Raw genomic sequence first — 19,278 nt, 5'->3', positions numbered from 1 at the left:
TCTTATGTAAATACTCAACAACCCACTTATAGGGAACCTGTCACCAGGAGAGGCATGCTGTTTTTTTTTTTTTTTTTTTTTTTTTGTACCATCCAAGATCCTATAGAGCACAGTACAGGTGGTCCCCTACTTAAGAACACCCGACTTAGACGACCCCTTGTCACAACGGACCTCTGGATTTTGGTAATTTGCTGTACTTTAGTTCTAGGCTACAATAATCAGCTATACCAGTTCTCACAGGTGTCTGCTATTAAGCTTTATTGTTAATCCTGGGTCTTATCCAACATTCTTTAACCGGTTAAGGACCCGGCCCTTTCCTGTTTTTTCATGTCCATTTTTCACTCCCCACCTTCAAAAATCTATAACTTTTATTTTTACACGTAAAGAGCTGTGTGACGGCTTCTTTTCTGCGTAACAAATTGCACTTCATAGTGATGGTATTGAATATTCCATGCCGAGTACTGGGAAACGGGGAAAAAATTCCAAAGGCAGTGAAAATGGTGAAAAAACGCATTTGCGCCATTTTCTTGTGGGCTTGGATTTTACGTCTTTCACTGAGCGCCCCAAATGACATGTCTACTTTATTCTTTGGGTCGGTACGATTAAGGGGATACCAAATTTGTATAGGTTTTATAATGTTTTCATATATTTACAGAAATTAAAACCTCCTGTACAAAAATTATTTGATTTTGCCAACTTCTGGCGCTAATAACTTTTTTATACTTTGGTGTACGGAGCTGTGGGTGGTGTAATTTTTTGCGAAATTTGATATTTTCAATGATATCATTTTTAGGACTGTACGACCTTTTGATCACTTTTGAAAGATTTTTTTTTATATTTTTCAAAATGGCAAAAAAGTGCCATTTTCGACTTTGGGTGCTATTTTCCGTTACGGGGTTAAACACATTGAAAAACCGTTATCATATTTTGATAGATCGGGCATTTTCGGCAGCGTCGATACCTAATGTGTTTATGATTTTTACTGTTTATTTATATTTGTCAGTTCTAGGGAAAGGGGGTGATTTGAAATTTTAGGTTTTTTTTATTATAATTTTCTAATTTTTTACGATCTGAAAACGCACTTGGTAAAAACGGCCTAAATAAGCCACGTGTGTCTTCACCCAAAGTAGAAGAGTTTTGTAGAAACACAAAACTTGGGGGGACTAATCCGTGCACAGGAAAGAATGAATGGGATCATGTATAAGGAAATTATTAGTGTAAACCTCCATCTATCAGCAAGGGCATTGAAGATGAAACGTGGCTCGGTCTTTCAGCTCCTGATCTATGATGGATCTAGTTCTGCCTTAGTAAATGCGTTTTGGAATTGTCGCATGTCTGATTAATTAGCGCCAAATTTGTCTCTAATTTTTACCCTACAAAATAGATCTCATTTGAGACATATTGGAATGAGATTCAACAAATGTGACAGAACGTTCAGGGAGTCATCTCTGCACATAATGTCTCAGCTTGTACAAAGTCCGGACCACATTGTGCTTTAACCGGTTAAGGACCGGGCCCGATCACGGGGATACCAAATTTGTACAGGTTTTATGTTTTCATACATTTACAAAAATTAAAACCTCCTGTACAAAAATTATTTTTTTGATTTTGCCAACTTCTGGCGCTAATAACTTTTTTATACTTTGGTGTACGGAGCTGTGGGTGGTGTCATTTTTTGCGAAATTTGATAATATTTTATATTGATATCATTTTTAGGACTGTACGACCTTTTGATCACTTTTTATAGATTTTTTTTATATTTTTCAAAATGGCAAAAAAGTGCCATTTTCGACTTTGGGCGCTATTTTCCGTTACGGGGTTAGACGTATTGAAAAACCGTTATTATATTTTGATAGATCGGGCATTTTCGGACGCGTTGATACCTAATGTGTTTATGATTTTTACTGTTTATTTATACTTATGTCAGTTCTAGGGAAAGGGGGTGATTTGAAATTTTAGGTTTTTTTATTATCATTTTTTTTTTTCTTTTTACTATTTTTCAGACTTCCTAAGGTACTTTAACCCTAGGTTGTCTGATCGATCCTATCATATACTGCCATACTACAGTATGGCAGTATATGGGGATTTTCCTCCTCATTCATTACAATGTGCTATCAGCACATTGTAATGAAGGGGTTAAAATGAAATAGCCTCGGGTCTTCGGAAGACCCGAGGCTACCATGGAGACGGATCGCGGGGAGATGGCGGCGCCCATGCTCCGCTATCTTTTTGAGGCTGTGAAAACACCCGGTAAGCCTTTGCTGCAATATGCAGCAGAGACTTACCGGCTATGGAGAGGGCTCGGCCCGTGAGCCTTCTCCATGCAGCGCAAACCGACCGCCGCCGTGAATACACGTCGGGCGGTCACAAACTGGTTAACTGCAGAGACTAAAAGTTACAGAAATGGGAAAAAAAAAAAAAATAATTCTTGCTGAAATGAGTCTTTGCCTTTTTTATTATAATGTCCAGGAAATGGCGTCTGATAATATTCTCAGATCTGTACAATAAGACAATAATCACTCCCAGAGATGATCCTATAGACAATAATGAAGTCGTTACTGGTGAAATTTTACAATTTAAAACTGAGCAGAAGGATTTTCCATGTTGCATGGAGGTTATTGTACATTTGGCAAACAAAAAGCTTTGTTTTTAGTAATGAAAAGTGAAGTTTTTTGGAAGTGCACCTGCTCAGAGTAGGTGCATTTTTGCACCTTTTTAGGCCCAAATTATTAATAGTGAGCAGCTGCTATACAGATGTTTGCTCGGGATCTATGTCAGATACGGCCCAGGCACTTAAAAACCACTCTAAGTGCCAGACTTATTGAACTGCGCCAGATTTTTGCGCATAAAAACGTCAAAAGCTGTCTAACAAACTATGATTAATGTCCCCCCATTGTATATGACTTGTCCTAAAGTATGCTCTCGGATAGGAATCAGATTTTGTAAGAAAAATTAAACCTTGACCACAAATACCTCTGTGTGGATGCGGCCTATGATGAGATCTGTGTCTGAAATAACTGCACTACACATTCCTGCCACTAGGGGGTGTCATGTGCAATGGAAAACTGCTCACAGAGCAGCTACTACACTTATTATAGAGCAACAGTAACTCCAAGGTGCTATAAATTCTATAGGTGGATCACATACATTATGTTCAGATGAGAACAAATGGAAATACAAAACACAGAAAACACAGACATTTAACTAGAAGAAGTCACAGGATGATCCTGCCCAGTGGAGGTTAACCCCTTACCGGCAAAGCCACTTTTCACCTACCTGACACCACCCACATGTGTCACTATAAGTGGTTATCACTTTGGAACACTTTCACATATCCAAGTGATTTTGAAATTGTTTTCTCGTGACACTTTGCACTTCATGTTAGTTGAAACATTTTGATGGTATGTTTTGCATTTACTTCTGAAAAAAAAAAACATATTTGGTGAAAATTAGGAAAAATTCTCGATTTTCAAAATTCAAAATGTTCTACTTTTTCAACACAGAATCATAACAGCAAAAAACCTACATTTACCGAATGTCTGCTCTATGTCTCCATGGTTCTGTACGCATTCTCTCATTTTTGTAGGATGTTATGCGGCTTTGAACTTTAGGTGCGATTTTTCACATTTTCATAAAAACCTCACCAGTTCAGGTCTTTCCCCTGTAACAATAAGAAACTGCACCTGAACGACTTCAAAATGGATCATGATACCCAAATCAACAAATCCTTCTACAAATCCGCCACCATATTCCACAGCACTGCACAAGTCATGAGACTTATACAAATTAACAATACACACGGTCATATGAAACAAGAGCTGACAGGCTATGACAAGGAGGTGGTAAATGAGGGTTCCGTCTTTTAATGCAATTATTTTATACAGTAAGAGACACTGACAGTAATGAGGGAGATTTATCACAAGTGTCTGACACAACTGTTCTAGTCGTCCATTGCAACCAATCAGAGCTCAGCTTTCATCTCCCCACAGCTGTTTTGAAATGTAAAGCTGAGCTCTGATTGGCTTCCATGGGCAATTTTACCTCAGAAATATCTGATACATGGCCGCTCACACACGGAGTATCCGCACCAGGGCGGCTGTGACTAGAAGTGGCGGGATTCTGTGCTGCTTGTTTACCAGGAAACACCGCCGGTGCCGCCCCTCCGCTAAGTAGCCAATAATGTCCTAGCATCCTGTAACCCCGCCCACATCCCGCCTCCTGTGCGCGCCTCCGCCTCCTCTTATTCCCCGGCGCTCGGGAGCGCGCAATGCGCAGACTCAGTTCCTTGCGGAAGATGGCGGCTGATAAACAGAAGCATCATGACGGCAGGGTGAAGATCGGCCATTACATCCTGGGGGACACGCTGGGGGTGGGCACTTTCGGCAAAGTGAAAGGTGAGTGCGGCCTGAGGTGCGGTGAGGCCTGGGTTACGGCGCTGGTTGTTGTTATGGTGACAGTGGGAGTGGTGAGGGGGTTGACAACTTATAATTATAGTACTACGTACCTTATTGGCACAGCTGCTGCAGGGGTGAGCTGTGGCCTGAAGGGGGTGACAGTGAGGGCATATTATTGGATGATGCTGGGATATATTGCCCTTGGATACAGCCACCAAGCCTAAAATAAACTCTTTAATAAAATCTTTTGTCATATCCAGCATTGATGTTGCAATTTGCGCCGTTATATAGTCAGTTGTGATGTCATACAACTGTTATGTGAATGAGATGTGATGTCATGTGTGCTCTTGATATCACGTCTCTATTCTGGGCACTCAACACCCTGATAATTAATGGGAACCCCCATGATTTGGGTCTTCAGTAGTGATTATTTTACTGTAAACCAGTAAATCTGAATATTTTCGGTTCTTGGTGCTTTTCTGTTGTACGGTGGTGGCCGTATTTGTAGGTGTGACTTATAGGAACTAGACTGGGTGTTTTTTACCTATCTAGCCAGAGAAGGATCTATTTGGTCTGTAGGGGGCGCTCATGGCCCAAGCCTCAGGTCCCCTGCAAACCAATGTTCTCAGTCTGTGGAACCGGACCTACAGGCTGTTCAGAGTATAGTGGAGTGAAAGGGGGTCCTTGCATCAACATGACTTATAATGCAAGGAGTCCCTGTCCTCCAGCTGAACCCCATTGATGACACTTGGTTGCAGTAAGGTTATTGTATGCGGATTAATGTGAGGTAATGTAATGGCCATAGGCCTGAATGGGATAAGCAATAGATGTCTGTATCACCACCAATGTGTATAGCACACACAGATTACGCAGCGCTACAGAGTTTTGCCAAATTGCTCCCTGTCTCCATGGGGCTCACAATCTAAACAACCTACCAGTATGTTTTTGGAGTGTGGGAGGAAACTGGAGGACCCGTAGGAAACCCATGATAACATGGAGAAAACATGCACTCTTTGCAGATGTTGACCTGGGACTTGAACCCAAGTCCCCAGCGCTGCAAGGCTGTAATGCTAACCCCTAAGCCACCATGCTGCCCTGACACCTAACCAACATTATATTGTGCCCCAGTTACTTTAACTTAATTGGGCAGAGCCGTGCAGAACTAAGTAACCTGACTGGCCTGATCCGGGTGCTGCATCTCATTGGTGGGAGTTCTGGGCATCTGACACCCCCTTTAATACGTGCGAGTTGCAGAGGGGGATGCGTATTATGCAGTCGGTCGTGGACCATTACGGAGAACTTCCCATGTGGAGTTATAGTCTTGTGCGCTGAATGCTCCAGTGTAGTTATTGCTTTGTGTGTTACAGTTCTCTATAGGTTTTGTTGCTTATGTACAAGGCGGTGTAATAATGGTAATAATGTGCGCATGCATGTAACAGGCAGGGGGGTCATTACATGTGCAAATGCCCCTGTGTCTACTGTGGATCCTAGTGCCTCCCTGTAAGGCTCCTTGCACAGGGCTGTGCTCACCTGGGCTGTACCTGATTGAAGCACAAGGGGGGGGGGGATGTTGAATGATCCTTACCCTCACCCCAGAAAACTGGGCAGAACAAATATGTCAAGAGGGAACATAGCGTATATTTTCCAGCACGGTACAGTAGGCAGTGTGTCCATTCAAATAGATGAATGAATAGATTGAAGTGAATGTAGCCGTGTGCTACCTGTACCATGCATGACCGGCTGCTCCAGTGATCTCGGGGAGCAACGTCCTGTCTAACTGGGATACATGGGACCCCCGTTCTCTTGATCTGTGATCTCCATCAATGAGACCCCCACCAATCTTCAAGTAAGCCCTGTCCACAGGATAGGGCCTAATTCGTTTCATTGGAAAATCCCTTTAAGGGGGATCCTGAAAACTGGGGAAAAACTTGAGGTAGTGACTTTGCAAAAAAATATTCGGGATATTGTGGCTCTTTCTCTGGTGCATAGGAACTGCATGTTACCTGATTTGCTGTTGAATTGGTCAGTGCTCAGTCATGAGCAGATCGGGAGCCTCAGACAGGAAGAGGGGCCTCAATGAGAGGGACCCTCCACAGGTGGGATATCAGTCTACCCCTAAGGAAATTTACCAAATCTCTGAAAACCCCTGTGAGGGCAGTACAACTAGTCTTGTAGTTGAAACTCTTGGTAACCTCCCAAACTATGTAGAAAGGGTTATAGATTCTCCATTGGTGGGAGTTTGTCTGTCACATTGTTCCCTATAGAGGAAGCTTTGCGGTTATGGCCACATTGTGCCGGACTGGACAGATGACTGGTGTGTATACAGGCAGTCCCCGGCCTATGTACAGGATAGGTTCTGTAGGTTTGTTCTTAAGTTGAATTTGTATGCAAGTTGGAACAGTATTTTATAATTGTAAAGTCAAATATTTTTTATTTTTTTTGGTCTCTGTGACAATTGGATTTTAAGAATGTTGGATTGTCATAAGAACCAGGATTAACAATACTTAATTGCAGACACCTGTGATAACTGTTACAGCTGTTTATTATAGCCTAGGGCTAAAGTACAGTAAATTACTAATTACCAGAGGTCCGTTTCTATCTAGGGGTCGTGTTCAAGTCGGGTGTTCTTAAGTAGGGGACCTCCTGTGCTTGGTTTAGTGTACCAGAGCCTCCTTGCCTTAGTCCTGTATGTGGCGGCTTCCAGGGCTTCAGGTGCTGCAGTATTACACAGCCATGAACGGGTTAAGTCTGTTCTGTTCCTTCCTTTAAGGCCGGGCCGCCTCTAATACCTAGCGCTGGACATTGTTATGCGGTATAATAAATTTTATCAGCAGTCCTGTAGTCACTGTAGGGCAGATTGGCGGGTGGAGCGTCCCTTTCACCTTCAGCAGGTTCCCCTTTGAAGACGGGATCGAAAATATTTGTGACCTACATGATTCCGACACATTAACCCTGTTGTGAAGATAAATATGGCACATTCCAGCGTCTTGTACAATTCTATAAGTCTATAGAAATCTGATTTGTGCATCTTGTGCAAGAGGCTCCTAAAAGGGAGACGGAGGAGCCCGGTGTCTTCTGTGCACCCCAGGGGCATTTATATTACACAATCATCAACTTCACATCAGAGTATTTGGAGGGGAAGGTTACTGCCTCCAGCAAGCACTCTCTGCACCTCATCTAGGAGGCCTGGGGGATAGATAAGTTATATTCGGTAGTGTAGTTCGGTTAAATGGAGAGGGGTGTAAGTTACCTTCATAGGGTTCTTGTGCATAATCCTGTAGCTGTCTGTCGGCAATTGATAACATGTTCTACGGCTTCTAGCAGATTTATAATTTGGTGCACAAAGGGGGGTCGTTTAGGCTATGACTGCAGTATAAAACACAAAGCCCCAAAACTCAGAGCAGATCCTATCCCGGCCCATGTAGTCTCTATCCATCAGCCATTGAGGGGTCCTAACACACCAATCACATCCGGTCCTGTTTGCTGGCAGTGATGGGGCTCACATGTCATAGTAAAAGTCCATTGGTGTAGAATGCAAGACTCGCAAGTGGCGCAAGCTGTCATACATGTATCCGCAAATAAGCGGAGACCTCGGGTAGAAGGGGTTCTCTGGGCTTCCTGATGGACTCTTGCAGTCATGTTGGGGGTTGTTATGCCGTGTAGCTGTGCTGGGATCTAGCGATAGCGATCAGCTTGTAACATGGTGTGGGGTGTACGGAGCAGTCACTTTACCAAACATGGAAGTTCCATGCTGATCTGTGTGTTTGCCGTTGCATGGAGCAAAAAAAATGCAAGTTTTTTTAGTTTAAACTGAAGATGTAGAGTCCAGCGTCTCCTCCTCCTCTGCTTGTATGTAGAGAGGGTCGGTGTGAGGAGGCAGTGTCTCCTCCTCTGCTTGTGTGTGTGTATATAGAGGGCCGCTGTGATGCCCTGGAGAGATGGTTTTATCATGCCTTTGTGTATGTTAGTAGTAGCAGCAGAACTGTGAAATATGGGTTGGAACATTTGGTTAACAAGTTGCAATGTGATTTTCTTTCCTAGTGTTGTGTGTGCCCATCCCAGCCTGAGCTGCTATAAGAATGACAGGAAAGGCTGTGGCTGCCCTGGAGTCGATGTCTCGCGTCAGATCGTCCCTCAGTCTCCGCAGGACAATACTTTGCTTTCCATACTGTGAGGCTGACCGGAAACATTGACAACAATAGCATTTATTAAGAGTCCTCTGTAGGAGACTTGTCTGCCACATCTGGACTGTGCTTGTGGTGGGCTTAGATTTTCTGTAAGAGAAAGTTATCAGGATTGTTGTCTGGGTGGTGAAGTTTTGACACAAATCTAATCCTTGGCCAAGAAGAACCTTAATTTCTACTTGATGTCGTGGAGAAGGAGCTTGTTGTTGTATAAGTTTGGACAGTCAGGGGTGTCCATGGCAGATCTAGGGAAGGGGATGAGAACCCCTCCACTCCTGGTCTCACATAATCCTGCGTCTATGTGACATATGGATTGTTCATGAGACTGTCCCGTCCAAGGTCGCTGATTATCACCGCTTATCTCTACTGCAGAGATGAAGGTGTCTGTGTCCTGTGATCTGCAGAGTATTGCCACACCGCTTCCTGCAGGTTCTCCAGGTTATATTGTCACTATCTGTAAGGTTTAAAGCTTTCCTGCATATGTGACCCTGAACACACAGACCTGTCTATCTGTGCCATAAAAAATGTGATTGTAATAGCCCTTTGGCGCCATGATGAAATCTGGTGGTTCATTGATTTATTCTGCTGCTCTCTACATGTCTCATATCATGTGGCACTGTGCACAGCTCCTCCTGCTCTATAACATGCTCCTTGTACATGGTGTCCTATCTACATGCAGTATGTTATAGAGCAGGGGAGCTGATCAGTTTGTACTTGGCATCCTGTCTGCGGGCGGCATGTTATAGCGCAGGAATAGGTGACCAGACTGTACAGAGTGTTCAAACTGTAGGCAGTATGTTATAGAGCAGAAAGAGGTGAGCATATTGTACATGGTGTCCTATCTGCTTAGCTTGTGTGCAGCTCCTGGAAACCTACCATCCTGTGGGTGAAGGGTAATGGCTGCTTTGGCAAGAAGATTGATATAAGCTCCCATTATTTTATTTCCTCTCCATTAGTGGGGAAGCATGAACTCACAGGCCACAAGGTCGCGGTTAAGATTCTTAACAGACAGAAGATCCGAAGCCTCGATGTAGTGGGAAAGATTCGGAGAGAAATCCAGAATCTGAAGCTTTTTAGACACCCTCATATCATAAAGCTGTGAGTATTCGGGGCTTTTCTTTATGGGGTGATGGTTGTATCTTGTAGGATGTGATGGATAGCGGGTGTTCTCTTCGCTCTGATCATATAAAAGCTGCTGACGTTTGGCGTTGCACGAGACGTCTGTCCTGCTGCTCATTGCTCCATCCTGTGCTGCAATGTTTACTATGGGGGATTTGCATCAAGGAGCCTTTACCTCTGAACCAGCCCTGTACTGATACAGCCGGAGATTAGACGTCTGCTGCATAGTCCATCTCCTTGAATAGAACGAAGGAGGTTGTTTGACTTTTTGCTCCTTATAAAATCTAGAAAAAGATGTCAGTCCATCAAGTCTAACCTATATGTGTTTGCATTCATATATGGGGACACTTGCAAGGCCACATTCTCATGATTCTTTTTTTCTTTTTTTTTTGGGGTGGGTGGGGGGGTTGTTGGGGGTCTGAATGGTTGGTTCCTCAGTAATCCGGAACTTACATTTGTGTATGTATAATATATATGCTATTCCTATATCTCTAAATTTTAGATCCGAGATCGGTAGACTTGTTCCTGCCCTGAAGACTTGTTCACGTCTTTTCATCTCTTCTCAGGTACCAAGTGATCAGCACGCCGACAGATATCTTTATGGTAATGGAGTATGTCGCTGGCGGAGAGCTCTTTGATTATATATGTAAGAACGGGAAGGTAAGTCGGTCTTTATTTTGCGCAGTGCAATGTTCCGTGGCTTTTACCGACTGTTGTGGTTTTCAGCTATTCTGTGTTTTTATCACTCGTTGCTTTAGACTCGCTGCTGGTTTATGGATGTAGCAATGGCACATCTGAGCCTACTGAGCCATTGCTTGTAGGGCAGGTGCAGGCCTAGAATAAATCCAGCAGAGACTTTGGAGCAGATTGGGGAGGGGGGTTCATAGTAGAAAATATGGCACACACCAATCTATAATCTTTTTAATTCAGATGCTTTATAACAGAATATGGTGAATATAAACAATAGTGTGAATCAGAGATCACATTATACTTTGCAATGTTTTGGTCATATTGATGTTTGTCGAGCTAGATCTGTATTTGGTGTTAACTGATGTGGTGTAGAAGAAAGGGGGATTGTCTTGGCTGCTTACAATGAGCCTTTATTTGGAATTTTTCTTATTTTTTTTTTTCCCCTTGTAGTTGGATGAAAAGGAGTCCAGACGTTTGTTCCAGCAGATCCTTTCTGGTGTGGACTACTGCCACCGGCACATGGTGGTGCACCGAGACTTGAAACCAGAGAACGTCCTCCTGGATGCACACATGAATGCAAAGATAGCCGACTTTGGTAAGGATTACTGTCTTTATTGGAGCTGCTTTTATTCTATGACCCCACCGAGCTCCTACTCTGCAGCGGCTTATTGCTATATGAGCCTGTCATATAGCAATGTCAATGATTCTGTCACGATGCAATACAGAAGATCTGCAGTCAGTGCAGAGCAGCTTTACTTGAATTTGGTACAATATCCTAATTCTGTGCCTGTTCTTAATCTATAGGTCTCTCAAATATGATGGCAGATGGAGAGTTTCTAAGGACAAGCTGCGGCTCTCCCAATTACGCTGCACCAGAAGTGATATCTGGGAGGTAGGTATATGGTACAGGGATTCCTGGAGCTCACAGCTCAGCATCAAGACTGCATGTTTATAGCGGGTAGTATGTAGTTGGGGGAATAATCAGAGGTGGTGCTGTGCTGAGGCATCATGGGATTAATGGCAAAACAAGGAGGCAGATAAAACAGGAAGGCAAGGATGTATTGTGCAGGAGTGTGTCAGGTTGGGGGTTGTTTGGATGACCTCTTTAGAGGTATTCTTTAACAAATCGTTGACTTCAGTGAGAGAATCACTAATGCTCAGTGACCTGGGCAGCTGTGACCATCAACACTGAGTCCTGTCATTGTTATGCTATATTACAGTTTCCACATTGCTCAGTCTCACAATAGTCTGACACTTTATGTTCTGCATAACTTCACATTTCATATCAAGGACAAGATATATAGATAGATATATTATATATACACACCCCATAAGTGATGGCAAAGCTTGTCTTTCCCTGCACAATGACCTCTGCACCGGTCACAGGGCATGCCCACAACACTTCTAGACTACAGGTTCCTATGATCCATGGCTGCTGAATAGGAAACCTGAATTCTACCAGCACCTCTGTCACGACTGCCTCCTCTGTGATTTCAGAAAAATAAGTAAATGAACAATCAGTAAATGGTCATTAAATGACTTAGAGATTTGTATTAATCAGATAATAATAATCTGCTCCTTGGACTCAACATCTTCCATCTTGCCCCTCAGGTTATACGCAGGTCCAGAAGTGGACATCTGGAGCAGCGGGGTGATTCTCTATGCATTACTGTGCGGGACGCTCCCATTCGATGATGACCATGTGCCAACGCTTTTCAAGAAAATCTGTGATGGGATCTTCTACACTCCGCAGTATCTGAACCCGCCAGTCATCAGCCTGCTAAAGCACATGTTACAGGTGGACCCCATGAAGAGGGCGACAATCAGAGATATCCGGTAACTAGTGACCACATGCTCAGTAAGGGAAAGATGAGCAGCCAACTGTAATAAGCCTATAATGGGACTGAAGGGAATCGGTCACCACATTTTTCACAAATACAGCTAGTGGCAGGTTCCTATAGAGAGTAACTATCTGACCCACTTCTATAGCTAAAAATTGTTTCCCTCATGTCCCCATGAAATCAGAGTTAAAAACTTGCATGGTATCTAGGGATCTATACAGCAAGACGAGGAGCATGGCCTAATGCCATGTGACCAGGGTGATATAATCACGGGTCCCAAATATCAAACCTCCACCAATATTGTTATCCTGTGCTAGGGCATAACCAAAAGTCTCGTTACATCCCAAAATCTAGCATCATCATGATTAACCAGGCACCATGACTGTGGTAATCTTCTGTTTGTTATAAATGGCCTCCTTACTTCTAAAATCCACTTTTAAAGTTATTCTAGTGAGTCTGCGGGGCTTTGGGCATGTTGAAGAAGCCATCTGTGCTTTGGCTTCATAAGCTGTTACACTGCAGCAGCATATCTCTTCCCTCCCCTGCACTTCCTGTAATCTCTGCAGCAGTGTGCGCACAGTGGAGGTGCTGCTGCAGTGTAAGAGGCTGCGAAGCAACAGCTCTGATAACAGGACTATAGCCTTTATGGCCATTAGCATAATTTTAAGAGTTGATTTTACAATTAAGGAGGCCAAACTTAAGAAGGATATCAGTGCCACGGTGCCTGGATCTATGAGTAAGTGTCCCTGCTCTATCATAATGGATTTTGTGGTAGATTTCCTTTAACCCAGACATTAAAGTGCTGGAGTCTAAAGTGGTTTTGCATTTGTGACTCCAGATGTTGTGAAACTTCCTCTGAGATTAATGACCTGTCCTGTCGCTCAAAAGGACGGAGTCTTCCTGAATGTAACTCCCTAGCACTGTTATAACCAGTTTGGAGGGACTATTATCCAATCATTTGTACTTGGCTTGTTGTTAATCTGTTACATCAATTTAATTTAGAGAACATGAATGGTTTAAACAGGATCTCCCCAAATACCTGTTCCCCGAGGACCCGACCTACAGCACCAACATGATTGACGACGAAGCCTTAAAGGAAGTGTGTGATAAGTGTGAGTGCACGGAGGAGGAGGTGCTCAGCTGCCTGTACAGCCGCAACCACCAGGACCCACTAGCCGTGGCCTATCACCTCATCATAGACAACCGGAGGATCATGAACGAGGCCAAGGATTTTTATTTGGCTACAAGTCCTCCGGATTCATTTGTTGATGAACCTCACACCCCTCGCCCCCATCCTGAAAGAGTCCCTTTCCTGGTAGCAGAGTCTCCTCGGCAGAGACACACTCTGGATGAGCTGAACCCCCAGAAATCTAAGCATCAGGTTGGGGTTAGAAGAGCTAAATGGCACCTAGGGATCAGAAGCCAGAGCCGACCGAATGATATCATGGCCGAGGTCTGCCGAGCGATGAAACAACTGGATTATGAGTGGAAGGTAAGGACAGGGTGAGAAAATGGCTGCGGTGCCATGTCTGTCCTCAGGTGTATTGTGTTATCTTCTCCATTCACTTCAGTGGGCTGAGCTGCAGTACCATGCACGGCCTGTGGACAGGAGTGGCGCTGTTCTAATTTCCCTTCACATACCATAAGAGATAAGTAACTGATAACTGGTGGGTCTTAAAGTAAATTATACCCCCTCATAAGAAAGGTATTCACTTGTGAGCACAGTACTAGCCCGGGCAGTGAATGGTGCAGCAATTCGCATGCTTAATCCGTGTCCCCTATCTGCTTGCTATCCTGCCCTTCTGTCCTAAGGTTTTACTCCCCAAACTTTTTTTTTTTTTCTTCCAAAAAGTGCATATCCATGTTTCCATTGCAGGAATAGCACCAAAATAAACAAGAATTTTGCAATTGCAGGGTTTAAAAATGCCCCCCTTGTGTCTTTACTCAAACATTCCTACAAGTCAGTATCTTCTCCCATCCAGCAGCTTTTATTACATTCCCCAAAAACGCCCCCACCCTGCACCTGGGGATATAGGTCTCCCTTAGCTGTAAATCTAGTTCAGTGTCTGTGCCGATGTCTTCCTGCAAATGAAGTACGGATCTGTGGTCTTTTACTGCAATCTGTGTATAATTTTGTGGCTGGGTTGACACGTGTCACTAGCTTGTCCGAAACCCATTGGAGAGTCGCATGACTGATGTAGCAACTGATCCTCAAATCCAGATGACACCCGCGTGCCATAGACTATGAGCGGGATAGGACCTGCTGAGTTTTCTACAGCCTCCACACAAATCTGGGGAAAGCGGCACACGGGTCCAGTGAAATGAATGTCAAAAAAACGTAATACGGAACTTTCCGATGACAATGGAAAGACTGCAGGAGCTGCAAACCTGCCCGATCTGGGATCATGCAGTCTGCTAGTGCCCGTAGAAGTGAATGGGGGATGTGCTCTAGATGTAGCTTTTTTTTTTTTTTTTCTCTCCAGTCGGTCTCCTCCAGTAACTAACTCTAAAGATGTACAGATGGTTGACCACTAATGTGTATCTCTGTAGCTCCTCTCCAGAACCGCCCTTCTGAAATCTTTGGATTGTTGTATTTAAGAAAATGTTTAAAATATTCAAATGAGTCTGATGGGCTTTGGTGTCATTATGAGAGCCCCTGCAGGCTGCAGTGTGTCTAAATGATGCAGTCTGCTCCGTGCCCACTTATCCCTGCCCCTTTCCCCTGTGGACATGGAGGATGCAACTGAGCTGGTTACACCCAAAATGTGGGGACTCTTCACATTGCAGATTGTTTTATTGTACAGGAATGCTATTGGATGGTGGGCCCCATTGCTGCATATCCCAGCAAAGACCCTTCGCTAACACCCCAGTCGCCGGTGGTGCATGGGTGCCGCCATCTTACCTCCAATCGCCGATCCCCTGAACGTCATCTGGGGGGGGGGGTCGATAGGTTGCCATGGTAGCCTTGGGTCTTTGTCTGACCCAAGGCTTTAATGGCTTCTGCATATTCATTACAATGAGCCTGTGGCTCATTGTAATGTATACTGTGCAGAAATGCCATATACTGCCATAGAGTTGTATGGTAGGAACAATCGGACCATCTAGGGTTAATGTACCCTAGAGGGTCTAAGAAATGGTGAAAAAAATAGAAGAAAAAAAGTTTAAAAAATGTAAAAAAAATAGAATATTAGAAGTTTAAATCACCCCCTTTCCCTAGAACTGATATAAAACATAATAAACAGTAAAAATCACAGACGCATTGGGTATCGGTGTGTCCCAAAATGCCCGATCAAAATATAAAAACGGTTATAATCGGTGGTGACCTCCGAAACGCGACTTTTACACCTTTTTACATGAGATAAAAAAAATTTTTTATTCAAAATGTCGCACAGACCTCAAAATAGTAGCAATGAAAACATCGGCTCATTTTCACAAAAAAATGACACATCACACAGCTCCGTACCCCAAAGTATGAAAAAGTTATTAGCGTCAGAAGATGGCAAAAAATTCTTTTTCTTTTTTGTACACATTTTGTTTAATTTGTGAAAATGTATTAAAACGCAATAAAACCTGTATAAATTTGGTATCACCGCGATCGCACCGAACCAAAGAATAAAGTAGAGGTGTTATTTGGAGCGCAGAGTGAAAGTCGTGAATGTTTTTCAATTTTTCCACATTTGGAATTTTTTCCGGCTTCCCACTACATGGCATGGAATAATAAATAACATCACAGGAAAGTAAAATTTGTTACGCACAAAATAAGCCCTCACACAGCTCTGTACACGGAAAAATGAAAAAGTTATGGACTTTTGACGATGGAGAGCGAGAAATGAGCGAAAATTCCCTGCGGGTTAAGCCATTTTTTTGGTTCTGTTCTGGAGTTTTATAAATAAACCCTGATATTTGCATCTTATAATGAAGCCTGTGTCCTCCGCTTGAATCCTGCAGGTGGTGAACCCCTATTATCTACGAGTCAGGAGGAAAAACCCAGTGACTAGTATGTATACGAAAATGAGCCTGCAGCTATACCAGGTGGACAGCAGAACCTTCCTGCTGGACTTCCGCAGTATTGACGGTAAGGAGGGACACTGTTAGTGGGGGGGTTTGTTAGGATTGGGGTAGGGCAGCACATGGGATCCCAGTAAACAGGTTTGGGTGTTACATGTGGAGACCCAGACGTCACATCCACATCTGAGTAGTGATCATATGGATATTACTAGAGCTTTGCACAATATGCTTCTACAATTTCTGCTAGATGGCTGCATGGCTAGATGTAAGGAATCCGAGTAGTCTCCTCCATCCTGTGTATTGCTTGTTTATATTACCATTTCATCTACTCATTATGGAGTCTTCCACCTCTTGTACTCACAATTGATATGTAGCAAACGTGTCTAGGACATACCTTTTGTATCCTTGGCTTTAGTCTGTATGGTAGTGAGATTTGTGGTCCCCTCCCCCCCCCCCCCCCCATAGTGATGGTTTGGCCTCTAGAGCCTAAGCTCCAGAACCACCGCCCGCTCCCTTTTAATGTGTTTTTGCAGTGATGAGTTTCAGATCTGTGCCGTCTGGGGTGGATTTTTCATACAAGCAAAGCTCGGTCCAAACTGTGCATTTGGCAGGGAGCTTCATCTTTCAGACTGGCAGGCGCTGATGCTTCATCACTGCGGAGAATGATCTGCCTGTGTACAGCTGCTGCTCTGTTACAATGACATCCATGACTCTTCTGACAAGCAGCTCTGGTGCACAATTTTCTACTAAGGACTGTAAATTTTGGCAGCGATCTCCTTACACACTGCTTCACCTTGGTGCCATATGCAATGTGTGATCTGTCATTGACTCTGTTAATCCCTGGGGATGCAATAAACTGAGGACCCTTGATCTGCTAGAAAAGCTAGCCTGCGTAAACTGAGCCCAATCCTAATTACATTGTCCATGAGCTCAACAGGTCTATAGTACAAGATGTAGAAGAATGAGGGCATAGAACATGTCCCGCTGCCTAAGGAATAACATATAAAAATACTTAAGGGGCCACGTTATTACTCTAGTATGCCCCACCCTGTAGGACCCCTGTCTTGTGATTGGAGTTCCCACTAGACTGACCCCCAAGTAATCGGCAGCTTGTCATTTATCTTGAGAATAGGTAATAACATGTAGAATTAGGACCGCCCCTAGTGCAGTGTTTGCAAATGTCATTATAACCAGGTCAAGAGTTTCGCTTCCAATATCAATAAATACATTTCTCTCCAAACAGACGATGTCACAGATACCAAGCCTGACGGCGCCCCCCGGAGACGATCCGGATCCGCTGGTAGTTTCAGAACAGGGCAGAAAACAGATTCTGACGCTGAAGCACCCGCAAAGTCGTCTGACGGTTCAGTCCCCTCGTCCCTGACCTCCTCCGTGGACTCCTCCAGCAATGATGTGGTCCCCCGACCAGGAAGCCATACCATAGAGTTCTTCGAAATGTGTGCAAACCTAATAAAAATCCTAGCGCGGTAGGCGGGGCACTTAACTCTTTCATATCCAGCAATAAACACGCAGTAACTTGTAGCCAAATGCTTCCAGTTTTAATCCAGTGATAACTATACAGCGAGCTGAGACGCCAACACCGATGCTATTTGCACATAGGAGACGTTAAGTTTAATGTGTGATTCCCCCTCCCCCATTGCAAGACCCCAGAATCTATTGGATTGTATATAATGTTCTTCAGGGTTGCCCTGGACCTTTTAATTGCACATTTTATTGAACACTGGGCTTTTTAATTTTTACTTTATTAATTTTTTTTTTTCTCCATGTTTAATTTTTGCATTAATTTCTATACAGATCGTGACGGCTTTGGGCGTCATGTATCAGGAGGTTGGGGGTTAATGGATGAGTGAAGGGATCTAAAATAGGATTTTATAATTTTTTTTTTTTCCACAAAGTTGCAGGTTGAATGTTAATATCAGCGGTGAAAATTAAAAAAAAAAAAAAAAAAAAAGTTTTAATGATCATATGGAGATGACACATTCCTTAAGTTCTGGGATGGGAATCACTTTGTTTATGTAAAAAAAAGTGTTGATTAAAGGAAAATACTAATTTGCCTGAAATGTAGATATATTATTGATGGGGTGTTGGGATACCTTCTACTCAACCTAAATACGGAACCAGGCCTCAAGCAGATTTTCTTTAGCGTGAGGCCGGTTTGCCACGTGGTGTTTTCGTCGCGTCTTTATACGCATCCAAAATGCAAGTGGGAGGGGGGTTTGCCTGAAACAAGCGTTTCATTGCAAAGGCATGTGCCCCTCCCACTTGGATTTTGGATGCGTTTAAAAACGCAACAAACGGCAAGTGGGAAACTGGCCAGGAAGAGACTATCAGACCATGTAGACTGCCAGTGTTGGACTCTACACATCTCTCCCCAGGAACTATCTATAGATCATAAGACCTTTTAAATAATAATAATAATAATATTATAATAACTTCCATAGCTCTTTACAAATCAATAGTTGCAGCAGGACTATGAAATATGGATTTATATCCTAGGATTGTACTGGGTATATGTGTCCTTACACTGCTGTGCTCTGTACACTAACCTGCTCCACTTCTCTGCTCTGAACACTACTACAGTGCTGAGCACAGCAGTGTGAGGATACCTCCATTGCACTTGGAGAAGCTCCAATCCTGGAATAGACATCCATACATACTCATCGGCCACTTTATTAGGTACACCATGCTAGTAACGGGTTGGACCCCCTTTTGCCTTCAGAACTGCCTCAATTCTTCGTGGCATAGATACAACAAGGTGCTGGAAGCTCCTCAGAGATTTTGGTCCATATTGACATGATGGCATCACACAGTTGCCGCAGATTTGTCGGCTGCACATCCATGATGCGAATCTCCCGTTCCACCACATCCCAAAGATGCTCTATTGGATTGAGATCTGGTGACTGTGGAGGCCATTTGTGTCCAGTGACCTCATTGTCATGTTCAAGAAACCAGTGTGAGATGATTGCAGCTTTATGACATGGCGCATTATCCTGCTGAAAGTAGCCATCAGATGTTACAGGG

General features: G+C 43.6%; 1 protein-coding gene across 1 annotated transcript; it reads left to right on the top strand.

The window, feature by feature from the left end:
- Positions 1-4,135: 4,135 nt before the first annotated feature.
- Positions 4,136-17,778, top strand: PRKAA1 (protein kinase AMP-activated catalytic subunit alpha 1). Its single transcript, XM_072135493.1, has 9 exons — positions 4,136-4,394; positions 9,535-9,676; positions 10,264-10,357; positions 10,838-10,982; positions 11,192-11,279; positions 11,999-12,223; positions 13,231-13,720; positions 16,177-16,303; positions 17,480-17,778. The coding sequence occupies exons 1-9, from the start codon at positions 4,268-4,270 to the stop codon at positions 17,725-17,727; spliced, it is 1,686 nt and encodes a 561-aa protein (XP_071991594.1). The 5' UTR covers positions 4,136-4,267; the 3' UTR covers positions 17,728-17,778.
- The last annotated feature ends 1,500 nt before the right edge of the window (positions 17,779-19,278 follow it).

The sequence above is a fragment of the Engystomops pustulosus genome, chromosome 1, assembly GCF_040894005.1.
Source record: "Engystomops pustulosus chromosome 1, aEngPut4.maternal, whole genome shotgun sequence".
Lineage (NCBI taxonomy): Eukaryota > Metazoa > Chordata > Amphibia > Anura > Leptodactylidae > Engystomops > Engystomops pustulosus.
This window is presented reverse-complemented; position numbering and strand designations above follow the sequence as displayed.